This window comes from Urocitellus parryii, chromosome 9, assembly GCF_045843805.1.
Source record: "Urocitellus parryii isolate mUroPar1 chromosome 9, mUroPar1.hap1, whole genome shotgun sequence".
Lineage (NCBI taxonomy): Eukaryota > Metazoa > Chordata > Mammalia > Rodentia > Sciuridae > Urocitellus > Urocitellus parryii.
This window is the reverse complement of record NC_135539.1, coordinates 144,485,950-144,500,361: the sequence shown is the minus strand read 5'-3', so window position 1 is coordinate 144,500,361 and position 14,412 is coordinate 144,485,950. Positions and strand designations below refer to the sequence as shown.

Sequence of the window (14,412 nt, the reverse complement as noted above, 5' to 3'; positions counted from 1 at the left end):
TGGAAGAGAGGGGCGTGTAAAGACGTACACACACATGTAGACACAAGAGACAGAGAGGTTCGCAGACTCAGAGAAAGTTTCACAAAACAAGCTCCACCCCAGGTGGACTGACAGCTCAGTGCACCCAGAGGTGACTCCAAGAAGACTTCCTGAGTGTCGGTGATGGTGACCTGGGACCAGAACAGCACAGCAGTTGTGACAACATCCTCAAACAAATGCGCTCTCGTGCTATTTCTTTCGGCTCTTCTCATGAGATTAAACTCTGAATTCACGGATTGCTCCTTCAGTCCATACCCGTAGCTCACTTCTGTCCTGCCACCCATGATGCTGGGTTCAGATGTAGTGAGAGTGAGCTCGTTCCTACAGGTGTGTTGGACTCAGAACCAGGAGAAGGTCCTCATAAGAGAGGATGAATTGAATCCAGGTGAGAACACCATGAGAAGCCCACTCACTCATCCCACGCGGGCAGGAACAGAAGTTCATTCTCTGCCATATCAAGGGCTTGAAGTCAAGTTTCCCTTCTCCAACTGAAGTTTAGTTTGCTGCTTTTTATATTTCAGAAACAAGGGATTTGTAAATGCTTCATTAAACAGTCTTCATCTGTGACAGCCATGCTTTCTTCTCTCCCCGGAGCTACTTCCTAAAAGGAGTCTTGGCCGCAGATGAGAGTAACAGCGCAGAGGAGGGGTGCTATACCAGGGCAGGAGCAGGGAAGCCAGCAGGCTGGGGGTCTGCCGGACTTACAACCTCAGTGGGGTAGAGTCCACCAAAGATGGAGAGAGAGCTGGACGATGTTTTTGGAGGCAAGAAAACCAAACTCCGAAAAAGTAAGAAAATAAGACATGTTTCCAAACAAGAAACCCTCCCTCGAAGGGTCCAGGGGATGGAACAGATCTGTGGGCCCACCTCCTCCCCCACAGCTTGCCTCACAGACCAGGAGGACACCACGGGAAAGCTCACCTGGAGGGTTGCCGCCGTAGGGGGCTGCACTGATGTCACTGGGGACGTTAGGACATAAGGAGTCAAGAGCTCCCGTGCAGGTGCCCTTCTGCCTTCTGTTCATTTCTGCCTCGTCAACTGTTCACATGTTGAGATCATGGCCACCACAAGGTTTTCACTCTGCTGTTGGGTATCCCCAGAGTGCTGAGTGACAGGAGGTCGTCCTGTCAGGATAAGGTGTAAAATGCATTTACAGGGTCACTGCAGATCACAGAAGGTGGGGAAGGAAATTGGGGTAAGCAGAATTCTATGCTGACCCCAGGGACTGAGGCCTCTGTAGAAGCCCGTTCTGCAGATGGGCAGAGCCAGTGATGGGTCTCTCTTCCAAGGGCAGCTCCACAGACCACCACAGCAAAAGTAGGTACTGTAGTAAGTAGATATTGAGAATAGTGGTATTGGGAAGAGTTGGTTTTTTCTTTTTTCTTTTTTTTTTATTGGTTGTTCACAACATTACAAAGCTCTTGACATCTCATATTTCATACATTAGAATCAAGTGGGGAATTAATAAATCCCCTTTGCCAATTGCAAAAAAAAAAAAAAAAAGAATCAAGTGGGTTATGAACTCCCATTTTTACCCCAAATACAGATTGCAGAATCACATCGTTGTAGTTTATTGTTTGATATATCTCTTTTTGTCATTTCAACCTGTTTGGATTTTTCTTAAGGGTTATATTTTCAGCATTAACTAAATATTGTTTTCATTTTCTACAAAGTTTTCTTAGCATAAGAATATCTAAACTGATAAAAATGTTTGTCCTTGGAACTAGTGATTTAACAGCATTGCTTATTTCCTGAAATGTTTGTTCAGCTTTCTCTAGCCAATTTCTTGTGGGATGATGGCCTTTACACTGCATTAATTGGCATCAGAATGCACTGCACAACAGTTGGTTCCTTTCCTAAAAGGCTCAAGGCAATTTTTAAGTCCAAATTGGAAGAGTCAAGGGAAGGGTTCATCCATCAGCTAATTCAGGAAGCTATAAAAGTCTTCGCATTGCTGCAGAATAGCTTTATTTTCAAAACAGGAGGAGCATTATTGTCTGCTTTAATTGAGAAGCTGAACCTAAACTTGAATTTCCTTCTTTTCAAAGGTGAGTCTCTTATCTTTTCCTTACACTGTTTTATGTGTGGAAATTTTTGGATGGTCACTAATTTTTGTTATGTGATTATAATTGTATAGCATAATGCCCAACTACAGTAACAAGTTGAAAAACAGATAAACTTAGAAATTCATGTATTCACTCATTTCAATCCATGGATATTCACTAGGTATCAATCAGGCAGCTTAGACCTTCTAGGTGCTTATGACTCGACCAGTGTAAGACAAATTATAGAAGCATGTGGTAAATGCATGAACAGAGATCTGGGCCGTCACTGGTCACCAAAAAGGATGGTGTAAGCCTGCCTGAGAAGTCCAGGGAGGGCTTCACACAGGAGGTAGCCAGTGGGAAAGGGAGGACGCTTCCCCAGGGGAAGCAGCCTTTGTGACAATTGGCATGTGTGTGCAGAAGGCCTGGGTCTCACAGTCGCCATGAGAGTTCAGCAAGACTGACACACAGCTTACAGGTAAGTACCTGCCCTGGAGCCGTCATCTTTACCTGCAGGACTCCCCATTCGACTGAGGCTTCAGGGCCCAGGACTCTGCTGTTTCCTCCTGTGACCGCAGAGGGAAGCACAGTCCTGGGGCACAGTTTAGAACCAGTCAGTGTTTGTTGAGCAGACAAATAAGGGGAAAACGAGGGAATGAAGGCAGCCTCAGACTCGGAGATGCTGAGTACTGATGCTTCCTAATAATTCTCAAACAGCCAAGGACTTCCCAGTCGGCTTTTATTTTGCTATTAAAGGAGGGGAAGAAGGTCAATGTGGGATTCCCTTCCGTAGGCTTCTGTGGCCCATGATTAGCAGTTACTGTTTCTGTGTTTACGGGCCTTATTTCCTCCCAGACTTCTATAAGAATGTCCCTGTCCCACCACTGGAACCCCTGTCAAAGGTCGTGACTGACCACAGCCCTCTGCAGGAGGGCCCTCCCGTCCTGTCTCCCTGAGTCGGCCTCACGCGCCCCTGGGGCCTGCACACCCTCTCACTTCTGCCTTCTTTTCGTCCCCTCTGGAACACCCCAGACGTGCAGAGACCCTCCGATCCTGGCCCACACCTGGCCGTTACCCCAATCGCCTTGCGCTCGCACCTGGGCCGCCTCTCCAGCAGGCCAGGTATGGCCTCCCTGTGCCACCTAATGGAAGCCACGGGATACAGGCATCACTGCATTCACCAAACAGCCTGGAATTCCAGTCTGTCTCCCTGACTGTGAAGAGAACTGGGGCTGGGGAACAGATTTGTGTCCCAGCCCTGTGTCCCTTAATCTCTCCTAGTCCCTGAAAGGTGATCAACACACTGGTAATCCGTACACGATGTGAGTGAGAATAACACAATTCAGGGCAGCAAACTGCAGACCTTTGTGACAAGATGGTTTGTTTAGAATCGCATCCAGCTGGGGCCATGGCCAGGAAGCGGATCGCCGTGATTGGAGCTGGGATCAGTGGACTGGCTGCCATCAAGTGCTGCCTGGATGAGGGTCTGGAGCCCACCTGCTTTGAAAGGAATGACGACATCGGAGGCCTGTGGAAATTTCAAGTAAGTTTGGGTTTTATCTGACTTTAAGCCATGCTGTCTCCAAGTGTGACAACCAGGGTAAAGTCTGACAAGGCGGCTTGTACAGCACTCTGCAGGTGAAGAACTGGTAAGACCCCAATCTTGTTTGCATTCTGACTGAGGCAACGTGCATGTGTGACAGTTCTGGAATAGGCACTGGGTGCCCGGCAGGCTAGGAATATGGTTTGTTTCTCTTCTTAACTGTTACTTTTTACTTTATGTATTTTGAAACCATGTCACCAGGTTCATTTCAATGTACTATCTTTGTACCTCCGCGCAATGGCCCTGTATGTCGCCGTGCTCTCTGGCTCATTATCTCCCTGGTTGGCTCCCAAGGCAGCCACTCCCGTTGCTTCTGCCTGGGGTTCTCCCATGCAAGCGTCTCTGGTGCAGCCTCTCTCTTACAGCTGGCCTAAGGAAGGTGTGCCTCTGTGGGAGGGCCTTTCCCGTTAGTGCTATTGGAGGGCCACATGTCACGGGGTGTGAATACGTGGAGGTCAGACTCACTGTCTTGCATCTTCGTTTCATACCTTTATCATTTTTATTCCCCCTTTTCTTTCTTCTGGTTGTATCTTGGTATGGTTCATCCTCTGTTTTCTTTGTGCACTGGTCTTTAGATGTCCATCCTCACCCTCTTGGGAATGGCTCCCTGGGTATCACAAATGCACCTTGACAGTGCTTTCCACTTTGTGGGTGCTTTCCCCACTTTCTGAGCAAAGCAAGGATCTTAAAACAGGGTGGCCTCCTTTCCCTTCCTACCTTCCTGGTCTGTCAGGAACCCCATGAGCAGGATCAGTGGTGTTCATCAGGCGCCTACAGTCTCCGCGGCGCTGCCCTCAGCCCTCCGGCGTCCCCCTGTGCTTGCTCCCCTCAGTCCTGTCCCTTCCCAGTCAGCCCAGGAGCTTCCCCACACTGTCCCTGGTGCTGGGCCGCCGCAACAGACCCTCAGCTTTCCTCGTCAGGAGGCGTGGGAGCCCTTCCATTCTGAAGGGCGTGTCACGGGGCTTCCACGTGGACGTGGACATTCTTACTTCAGCATTTTAAAGGCCCGTTTCTGGCTTCCATCACCCCTACTGAGAAGTCCCTGGGGGTGTTCCTGCTGACTCAGGGTAACTTGGCTCCAGCAGGAGGGACTTAGCTCAGAGGAATCAAGGGCCAGGTACCACTTATTACATAGGAGGCCATTTCTCTTTAAGATAGTTTATTTTGATTGTCTTATAAATTTTATTATATCAAGAGAAACTTTCTCCTGTAGAAAAACCCTTCAGAGGAAATGCCGAGTATCTACAAATCCGTGACCATCAACACGTCCAAGGAGATGATGTGCTTCAGTGACTTCCCCGTACCGGACCATTTCCCCAACTACATGCACAACTCCAAACTCATGGAGTACCTCAGGATGTATGCCAGCCACTTTGGCCTCCTGAAATACATTCGCTTCAAGGTAAACATACAGCGTTCAGTGTGTGTGTGTGTGTGTGTGTGTGTGCACGTGCGCACCCACACTCACTAGCGCTGGCTGGGCAGTTAAACCTGGCCTCTCTGTTGTGACCAGAGGAAGCCAGCCTCCGGAGCGTCCCCTGGAGGGTCACGGCTTGTCATGAGACCGTTTTCAGCCTCTCCCTTGGATGCCAGATTGGAAGGTTCTGCTGTCAGAACCTGTCCTGGTGACACTCCAGCATGGCACGGTCACGGCCCTCTCTTTCTGTCTCCCATTCGACGTGTGTAAGAACGTGAAACAATCGCAGTACTGACCGGCAAGTCACGTCCCTGTAGAGTGGGACCACAGCTTATCACAAGGAAGGGGTTCGTCAGGACCCTCGCGTCCCCCACCAGGGAGCAGCCCCTCTGCTTGGGTGCAGCCTGGTTCCTCTCTGAAACCCTGAGCCACAGGCTGGGGCGAGCACAGTCCTGGGGGAGCACTGCCAAAGGAGGACAGGTCTGGGGGGCACAGGCCTGGAGAAACACAGGCCTAGGGAGGAGCACAGCCTTGGAGGAGCACACGCTGAGAAAGGACAGGTCTGTGCTGAACCTGCAGAGCCGGCTGCTCCTGGACCACTGTGGCTCCATCACCCCCCCTCCATCCACAGCCAGGCTCCTCTGTTTCTGTTGCCTGGAAAACTAGGTTTGAGAGAAATACTCAGAATATCTTGAAAATGTGCTGCAGAAACGTGGAGAGGGGCCGGGAGGGCAGGAGTGCCGCAGGTGACTGCTCAGAGCTGGGGCTTGGGCAGGGACTGGGCTGGAGTGACAGCGAGTCCCCCTGTGCCTGTTCTCAGACCAGAGTGCAGAACGTGCGCAAGTGCCCGGACTTCCCCGTCAGCGGACAGTGGGTCGTGGTGGTGGAGGCCGAGGGCCAGCGGGAGTCCCTGCTCTTCCATGGGGTCCTGGTCTGCAGTGGGCACCACACGGACCCCCACCTGCCACTGCAGGCCTTCCCAGGTGCGTGGCCAAGGCTTGGGGGGGAGAGTGCTTTCCATGTCCACCAGGGGGCACCAGGACGGGACGGATTCGGTGAGTCTCAGTGCACTTTCCCTGGGAGGACACAGCCACGGCCGCGCTGCCCTCTGTTGGAGGACAGGGGAGCTCCCGGGACAGGAAATGGGTGACAAGCGGCTCCTACTCTTGGCTCCCATGGTCTCCTGCAGCTTCAGATTCATGGTTGACATGAAGTGGCCACATGGAAGTGGTTTAGTTTCACGTGTATTTGTTTGATTTCACTCGAAGAAGAATGTGAAATCAATTACTTAAAAAGGGATAAATGGCAAGCGCAGCTGAGGGCCGGAGCCCCTCAGACCAGAGCCCCTGAGCCCACAGAGGGCCTCCACCGACGCTCTGGGCATGGGCCTTCCTGGGGACTGAGACCCAGCGGGCTCCGGCCTCTGCCGCCCCTCTGCATGGCAGTGCCTCCCAGGACCCCGCTTCAGCTCCCCCCAGCCTCCTCGCCCCTGCCTGCTGGGCGCCCTCTATCCCCCACTGCCATCAGGACCAGCCAGGACCCAGCTGCCCTCTGTGCCTTCCCAGGGCTCAGGAGAAACTCTTTGAGGACTGAAGAAAAGTAGAGGGGGGATTCAAGTTCAGTCGAGCACTTGAATGTGGATTTTGGTTGTTCAGCTGACAAATACCAACCTTACCATGTCTCCCCACAAACATTTGCAATATAAACGTCCTTGGCCTTCTGAATGCTAAAACGCATCGTATTCTGGAGATCCTCCATAATCACGGCATGATCGTGGATTCTATGACCCGCTATCATATTTATCAGCCTCCTTTTGACTTGCTTCCTGGCTGAGAAAGAGTACCCATGGGGAGACACGTGGGTGTGCATGTTTGGACAGTTGAGGGGAGAGACACAAACGTGTGCAGAGTAGGACGCAGCCTGGGAGTGCTGGCAGGGAGCGGGACCGCTGTGAGAGCCTCGGCCCAGCCAGGCTCTATGCACTCGGAACAGCGGAGACATCCAAAGAAAAGAGGGCCTCTGTGCCCCCAGAGCCTCTGTGCCCTCTGTCCCCTCTGTTCCCTCTGTGCCCTCTGTTCCCTCTGTGCAATCCACCCACCCAGACTCTGATCACTCATAACTTCCTCTACGTGCTGAGTAGGCTGTGAAATTCCTCCTCACGCTGAAACATTCTCTCCTCGCTCCACAGGCATTGAGAAGTTTAAAGGACGTTATTTCCACAGTCGGGAATACAAAAGTCCCGAGGACTTCTCAGGACAGAGAATCGTTGTGGTTGGCATGGGGAATTCTGGTGTGGATATTGCCGTGGAGCTCAGTCGAGTGGCTAAACAGGTGTGTTTGCTTTCAGTGGCTTCACTACTGGAGCCCTGCGTTTTGGGGGTGGCATCCAGAATGTAGGTTAGGTTTGTGAAGGGCCCACACAGAAGGGAGTCCAGGCCCTGGCCTCAACGGGTCGAATTTATGCAGAGCGGAGGGTGGGTACAAATTAGACCCCTCCTCTTCCCAATGGGGAAGGCAGGCAGACCGACTACTGAGGAAGGGGCTAAGTGGGTGACGGCAGCACAGATGAGGGAGGTGTGGAGCAAATAACCTGACCTTCCCCACGTACCACAATAGACCTGGTCCTGATAGGCTTCAACCAGCAGGAAGGAGCAGAAGGAAGAAGTCCGCCCAGGGTCAGCAGATTTGGGGATGGAATTAACAGAGAACTGGGGAAGACGGTAAACAGATGATGGTCTTTAGCTAAAAGTATTGATGGGGAGGGATGGAAGGAAACAGCAAGTGCCGCATGTTTCCCTTGATACAAAAGCAAGTTACCCAAGAGCTTCATTTGTGTGTTCATTCAACATTCTTTTCTGTCAGAAAATTAATGATATTTGGAATTTAGAGGGAAGAGAGAAATTTTGCATTCCTTATTGTTGAGCACATTTCATAGTCTTAATTAATGGAATGCCCACTAGACTGTTCCAATATTCCATCTTTACTTATTTTCTTTTTTGTTATCATTTTAGGAGAAATTGCTGATAACAAATATACAAAACATTTAGTTTTTTAAAATAATATTTTCACAAGAATGTAAAGAAGTAAATACTTGACCTCTTGCACCCATCTAATTTCTCTTGTACTTTACAGACTGGACCAGTAAGTACTGCGATTCAGCATCATGATCTGACGTGTGCAAAAGCACCAATAATCTACAATATTAATTGCATCAGAATGAAGAAACATGTACAAATACTTTACAGAAAGATTTGAAAAGTGATTCTGGCCATGTTCAGTTCAGTGGACACTAGTTCTGAATAATTTGATTCATTAAAATTTTTAATGTCGATTTTTATTTTGGAGCAAGCAATATAGAAGTATATGGTAGTTAATGTGATAGCTAATTTCTAAACCAAATCCTTATTCATGCATGAAGCACAGCTGTGTCAACATCCAAGTCTACAGACAACATCCAGAGGCATACAGACCACCGAGTAAATATTCTGATTTTCATTCACAAGTTTGGTGTCACAGGAGCAACTTCTTTCTGGAAACTAGTATACAACTCTGGCAGAGCACAGCATGGTGACCGCTGCACAGTATCTCCCTTCCTCCCCTCGGAAGTCAAGCTCTTAAAATTGGAGATGGGCGAGGCATTACTAAAATAATATCCTGCACGTTTCTGACTCCTCTGTGGGTTTGCTTTCTGTCTCCCTCCTCAGGTATTCCTCAGCACTAGACGGGGATCATGGATCTTGCACCGTGTTTGGGATAATGGATACCCTATGGACAGCTCATTTTTCACTCGATTCAATAGTTTTATCCAGAAGATATTTACTACAGCATTAGTAAATAACTACCTGGAGAAGACACTGAACTCAAGATTCAATCATGCTCACTATGGCCTGCAGCCACAACACAGGTGATACCCTGGACTTAGGGCATGGAGCCATGTGTGGGTGTGAAAGGGAAATTGCTTTAGGGACAACTGCAGTTCTTGCAATTAGCATGCATTTGGTCAATTAACCTCACACTTCATTAACATAAAGCCCTTGTAATGCGAATATAGCTCATAAACATGAGCACTTATTTCTAATTTTTTTATTGGCGTGTTACAATTATACATAATAATGGGATCCATTGTTACACACTTGTACATGCATACCATAGAACAATACAATGTGGTTGATTCCGTTTCCCAGTATCTGCCCCCCGTACACACTCTCTCATTTATTAGGCAATCATTTAAAATTTGATTGCTAAGTGTGCTGCGTGCACACGCATACACACACACACACACACACACAGAATAACATTGCCCCTCCTCTCAGCTGGGTGTCAAGTTTATTGGGGTTGGAAAGACTTGAAAGCATGTTAGAGCAAGGAAACCCAACGGGTGCCGTGATGGCCACCAGGCAGTGTGCATGAGGCCCAACAGGACACGGTCAGTGTGGCTGATGTCGTTTGGAACTGTCAGGAAAGTGCACCTGGAGGAGGAGCTCTGAGGGCCTCCACAGTGAGCACACCCCTGTGACTGCAGGCCACCCCACAGGGTTTCTAGCTTCAGAAATCGCCTGCAGCTTCCAGTGAGAAGGTGAAAGAGAAGTGGTGTCCACACTGGGTGGAGTTAAGAAAAGAGAAAGAGCAGAATGAAAAAAAATATACTTAACAGAACAAAGTGTCCCAGAATTCAAGTACCAGAAGTCCCCAGTCACATGTCAATGGTGTCTGGAGGTGGGGCCTTCGGGAGGTCATCGGGACTGGGTGAGGACATGAAGCTGGGGCCCCTGATGGCTCTGTGGCCTTATAAGGGGAGGAAAGGAGACCCAAGTTAGCATGCTTGCTCTGTCGCAGCACATATCACCTGAGCCACCTCTGCACTCTGCTGTGTCCCAGCAGCTCCAAGGCTCTCGCCGCATGCGGTTCTTGGACATGTACCTCCATAGCTATGAGCTGATAAATAAACCTTATTTCTTCCTTTTTTTTTAGAGATAGATAGAGATAGATAGAAAGAGAGAGAGAGAGAGAGAGAGAGAGAGAGAGAGAGAGAAAGAGAGAGAGAATTTTAATATTCATTTTTTAGTTTTCGGCAGACACAACATCTTTGTTTGTATGTGGTGCTGAGGATCGAACCCGGGCCGCACGCATGCCAGACGAACGTCAACCGCTTGAGCCACATCCCCAGCCCACCTTATTTCTTTATAAATTACAGTCTCTGATATTATGATAACAATGGAAAAGAGACTAAGAAAAAATATTTCATGTTCCTTATATGAGTAATTAATTGTCTCTAAAGACAATTCTAAAACAGAAATCGCTCAAATGTTCATCAAATGTGGCAAAGGCATGTGGCATTTATTGACTCATTCGTTAAAAATACTTATGATAGTCTACTAAGCTGTGGACTGGGAACAAAATCATAATAGCAAAAACAAAACTCTTTCCTGGAAAGTTCTTCAAGCCAACCTTGGCTCCACTGGTTTTCTATGTGCAGACATAGGTGGCTTCATGACAGGGGCATGTTCTGAGAAAGTCATCTTCAGGGGACCTGCCATTGTGCCCACATCATAAAATGTGTGACAGAAAGCCAGGTACCAGCATGGTTCATAGACACAGCAGAAAGAGAGCAAACACAAGGTTCATGGGCCTGCGCAGGTGGGACAAGACTTACTGGTGACATGGACTTTGTTCTAAGCAGGAGCACTCTCTAAGGCTAGGTCTAGTGGAGGAAATGCATAAAATGTGGTCACCTATTATCATTACCAAGGAATGTGCACTGTGGCATTGTACATGCTCTGCTTTTACTGACTGAGAGTGCAGGAGGCTCGTGGATGCCAGCATCTGTACACGCCCATGAGAAAGTACTGTATTGTAATGGCTAGAGATCGCTGGGAATCAGGGTTTTTCCATGTTTATCTTACAGGAAGACTGTGTTTCTGCTGCCACTGTTGCCCTAACGGTTGGGCACGGTTGGGCCATGGTGCCCGACTGCCTGGCTGCCAGCCATCTGAGCTTTGTGCATCTCCTTCTCTGCCTCTCCTTCTCAGTCCAGACCTCACCATCCTGCACAGACTCCTCTGGTTGTTAACCACATAGCTCTCTCTTCTCCAGCAGAGACTGTCTGGGCAGAGTGCTTGGGTGCCATGGTTTTCCTCCAAGAGAGTAAATGGATGTCTGTGGAATGGAGCTTTGGGAAGGCCAAGGTTCCCTAGGAGAAGAGTCACACACAGCAAACCCACATCTTGCCCTACCCATTTCTTCTTCTTCCTCTTTGAAACACGGATCCTTTGGGGTACTTACTTGAACAATTTAGTCATTTAGCAAATATTGTGTTAGAGAGTGTTATGGCCTATTGTTACAAGTGTTTTCTACCTCTAGCCTGGAGACTGATTTGCCGACAAGTGATAATTTGGCAGAGATTGAGATGGAGGAAGACTAATAATAGTCTAAGACTTGTATTCCAAAGGAGTCATAGTCAAACATCGTCTTTCCTAATTTTAAGAGGTGTAAATAACTTCATACTAAAGCAAATAGGACTGTATGGCACAGACTGCAAGATATAAATGTTTTCAAGCTAAAATATAGGAGAAAACGTAGAACTGAGATGACCACACTTAGGGTACAAAATCCTCACCTCTGCCATTAGAGGCAGATGGGGGACCAGCGCAGGGTTGGGGGAAGCCTACCGCTGGCTTTGATTCCTTTCCAGATGCAGTGCTTTCTTTCTGTATATTTGCTCACTTGGGAATTTTGTTTCTACCTCCAGACCTCTGAGCCAGCACCCAACCGTCAGCGATGACCTGCCGAACCACATCATTTCTGGCAGGGTCCAGGTGAAGCCCAACGTGAGGGAATTCACGGAGACGGACGCCATCTTTGATGATGGCACCGTGGAGGCCAACATTGATGCTGTCGTCTTCGCTACAGGATACAGCTTTTCTTTCCCTTTCCTGGATGGGCTGATTGAAGTCGCTGACAATGAGGTGTCCCTGTACAAGCTGATGTTCCCTCCCAACCTGGAGAAGCCCACACTGGCCGTCATCGGCCTCGTCCAGCCCCTGGGCATCGTGCTGCCCATAGCAGAGCTCCAGTCTCGCTGGGCTGCCCGGGTGTTCAAAGGTGAATGAGGAGAGGCCAGAGCCAGACTGGCCGCTCACCCTGCCTGCCCTCGCTTCTCTTGGCCCTGGTTGTCTTGCTAGAGATCCTGACAGACTCTGCATTTTGTCTTGCAGGGCTGAGCAAACTACCCTCTGCCAAGAAGATGATGGCGGACATTGCCCAGAGGAAGAGGGCGATGGAGAAAAGGTAAGTCAAGTCAAACCAGAGTTTGAGACAAAACTCCATCCTCTACCTGGCTGGTGGGTGGGTCTGTGTGAGCTGCAGCCCTCCACAGCCCCTTCTAGCATCAGCAGCTAGCCACAGCAGGAACGCTCCTGGCGTCAGCTCCAAGGGTCGCAGCCAGCAAAGCTGGATTCTTCTCCACTACCACAGGGTGGCATGTGGCAGCTCTCGGGTGGCAGGCTGTTCCCCAATGTCACAATGGACTTCAGCAGTGCACCTCCAACTTCTTCCTGGGTTCTGCCTCACAAATCCAAGGAATGAAATTCATAGGACAATAAAGACAAGAGTGAAAGAGTAGAATTTATTCAAGTGTGAATAGAAACAAAACTCTTCTAAGGCCAGGAAGAGACTCAGAAGGGGCTGCTGGTGGAGTGTGCTAGTCTAAGGTGTACAGAGCACTTGGGCCAAGCCATTGGTCCGAGTTTGTCTAACCAGGGGTTAGAAAAGCACCAACACTACAGTTAATCCTCGACTCCGAACCTCCATTCAGGTCTGTCCTACTTCCATTTTCCCACTGCTTGTGGGGAAGCAGGAGGTTGAGGCTGTTGGATCTTGGATGCTAGGGGGTTCTGCTATGCAGAGTGGGCATCTCCCCTGGGCGGGCTGCCTGGGCGTGCCGGTCACAGGCCCTGCCTCACGCTCGCCCTAGCTGACGGGCTGTGTAGGGCTGTGCCCCTGCTCACTGCCTGTGCTCCAGCCCGCCTAGGCCCCTGCTCCACAGCTCTGGGACAAGGACTCGGCTTCAGAAGCATCAGGAACAGCTACTCAGAGACCTCTGCAGGATCTGCAATTCCTCACTGGGGACTCTAGAATCATGCTTCCCCTACTCACCCCATTTTTCTCCATTTCCTACACTACATTGTTGTGCAGCACAAAACATCCCACTTCAGTTCTTCAGTAAATACCTTTATTTGTCCTTTTTAATTCACATTGAATTTAGAATCATCCTCTCCCTCAGCCTCAGTGGGAACTGGTGTTTCTTGAAGACTCACTCAACCCAGGAGCCTCGAGGGCCTGCGTGGCGGTGGGTGGACTGCCCCAGGTGGCTCCGCTTGCTGATATCCGCGGGGCCCAAGTCGGAGCCACACTTACAGTCTGGAGGCTTCTGCTGCTCTGTCTCGAGTAGGGTGCAGGACTCTTTGCTGAGGGTGGGTTCTGGGGAGGGTGGGCTAGGGGTCCAGACTCCCACACCTCCACGCAGCTTCCCTATGAAGTCTGCCTGGGTTCCTGGACTTTCATCCCAGACTTCCCCACACTGAAATCCCTCCCTCTCCTCCTTTGTTGCCTCGGAGACTTGCATCTTATTCTCTTTCATGATCCAAGAGTTGAAGGAAACAAGCCAAGAAGGAGTCCCCTGCAAGTCAGGCATTTCTTTGGTCTTATAACAAAAACTGTTTGCAATAAGGGAACCAAAGGCTTATGCATGTCTTCACGTAGGGAAGGAAGAAGAGGGGAACATGCAAATCCGTAACCCAGCAATCACCTTGCACATTTTTGTCAAGATTCTAAAGACACTGTGGTGTGTGTGTGTGTGTGTGTCTCCATAAAAAGAAATGGAATTCATTCCAATTCATCCCCCACACAGACACATACAAATACACACATACACTACAGTTTCACAAATTTTGTAGCACAAAGAAAACTGTTCATTGACAAATTCTGAAGGAGAGATGGAAAGTGTCTAGTTCACTCACTAAAACCCCATGTTACTAAGCATTTCCAGTTCACCTGTGCAAAAGGCAAGAGGAGAGCCCTGTGAAATGGCAGCACTGCTGTTTCTTGTGGGCACTGTACCTGAAACAGCCTTCCAAGCCCAGGTGGAGGCTGCTGACTCCCGCTCTGGGGAGGTCCCACGGCATGGAAGTGCTCAACTCATGCAGCAGAGGTGCCTGCTCCCACACCTCTAAGGTCACATCAGAAAGACGCGCTGCCCTCGCCTCCTGTTGTACAGCCAGTGCACACAGGCTCCTGTCAGCCCACAAAAC

At 49.5% G+C, this 14,412-nt stretch overlaps 1 protein-coding gene across 1 annotated transcript in view; it reads left to right on the top strand.

The window, feature by feature from the left end:
- Positions 1–3,492: 3,492 nt before the first annotated feature.
- Positions 3,493–14,412, top strand: part of LOC144257035 (flavin-containing monooxygenase 5-like) — an 11,589-nt gene continuing 669 nt past the window's right edge. Inside the window, exons 1-7 of the mRNA XM_077802965.1 lie at positions 3,493–3,627; positions 4,901–5,089; positions 5,925–6,087; positions 7,293–7,435; positions 8,809–9,008; positions 11,853–12,205; positions 12,319–12,391. Coding sequence (XP_077659091.1) covers positions 3,493–3,627; positions 4,901–5,089; positions 5,925–6,087; positions 7,293–7,435; positions 8,809–9,008; positions 11,853–12,205; positions 12,319–12,391 — 1,256 coding nt within the window. The remainder of the gene's footprint in view (positions 3,628–4,900; positions 5,090–5,924; positions 6,088–7,292; positions 7,436–8,808; positions 9,009–11,852; positions 12,206–12,318; positions 12,392–14,412) is intronic.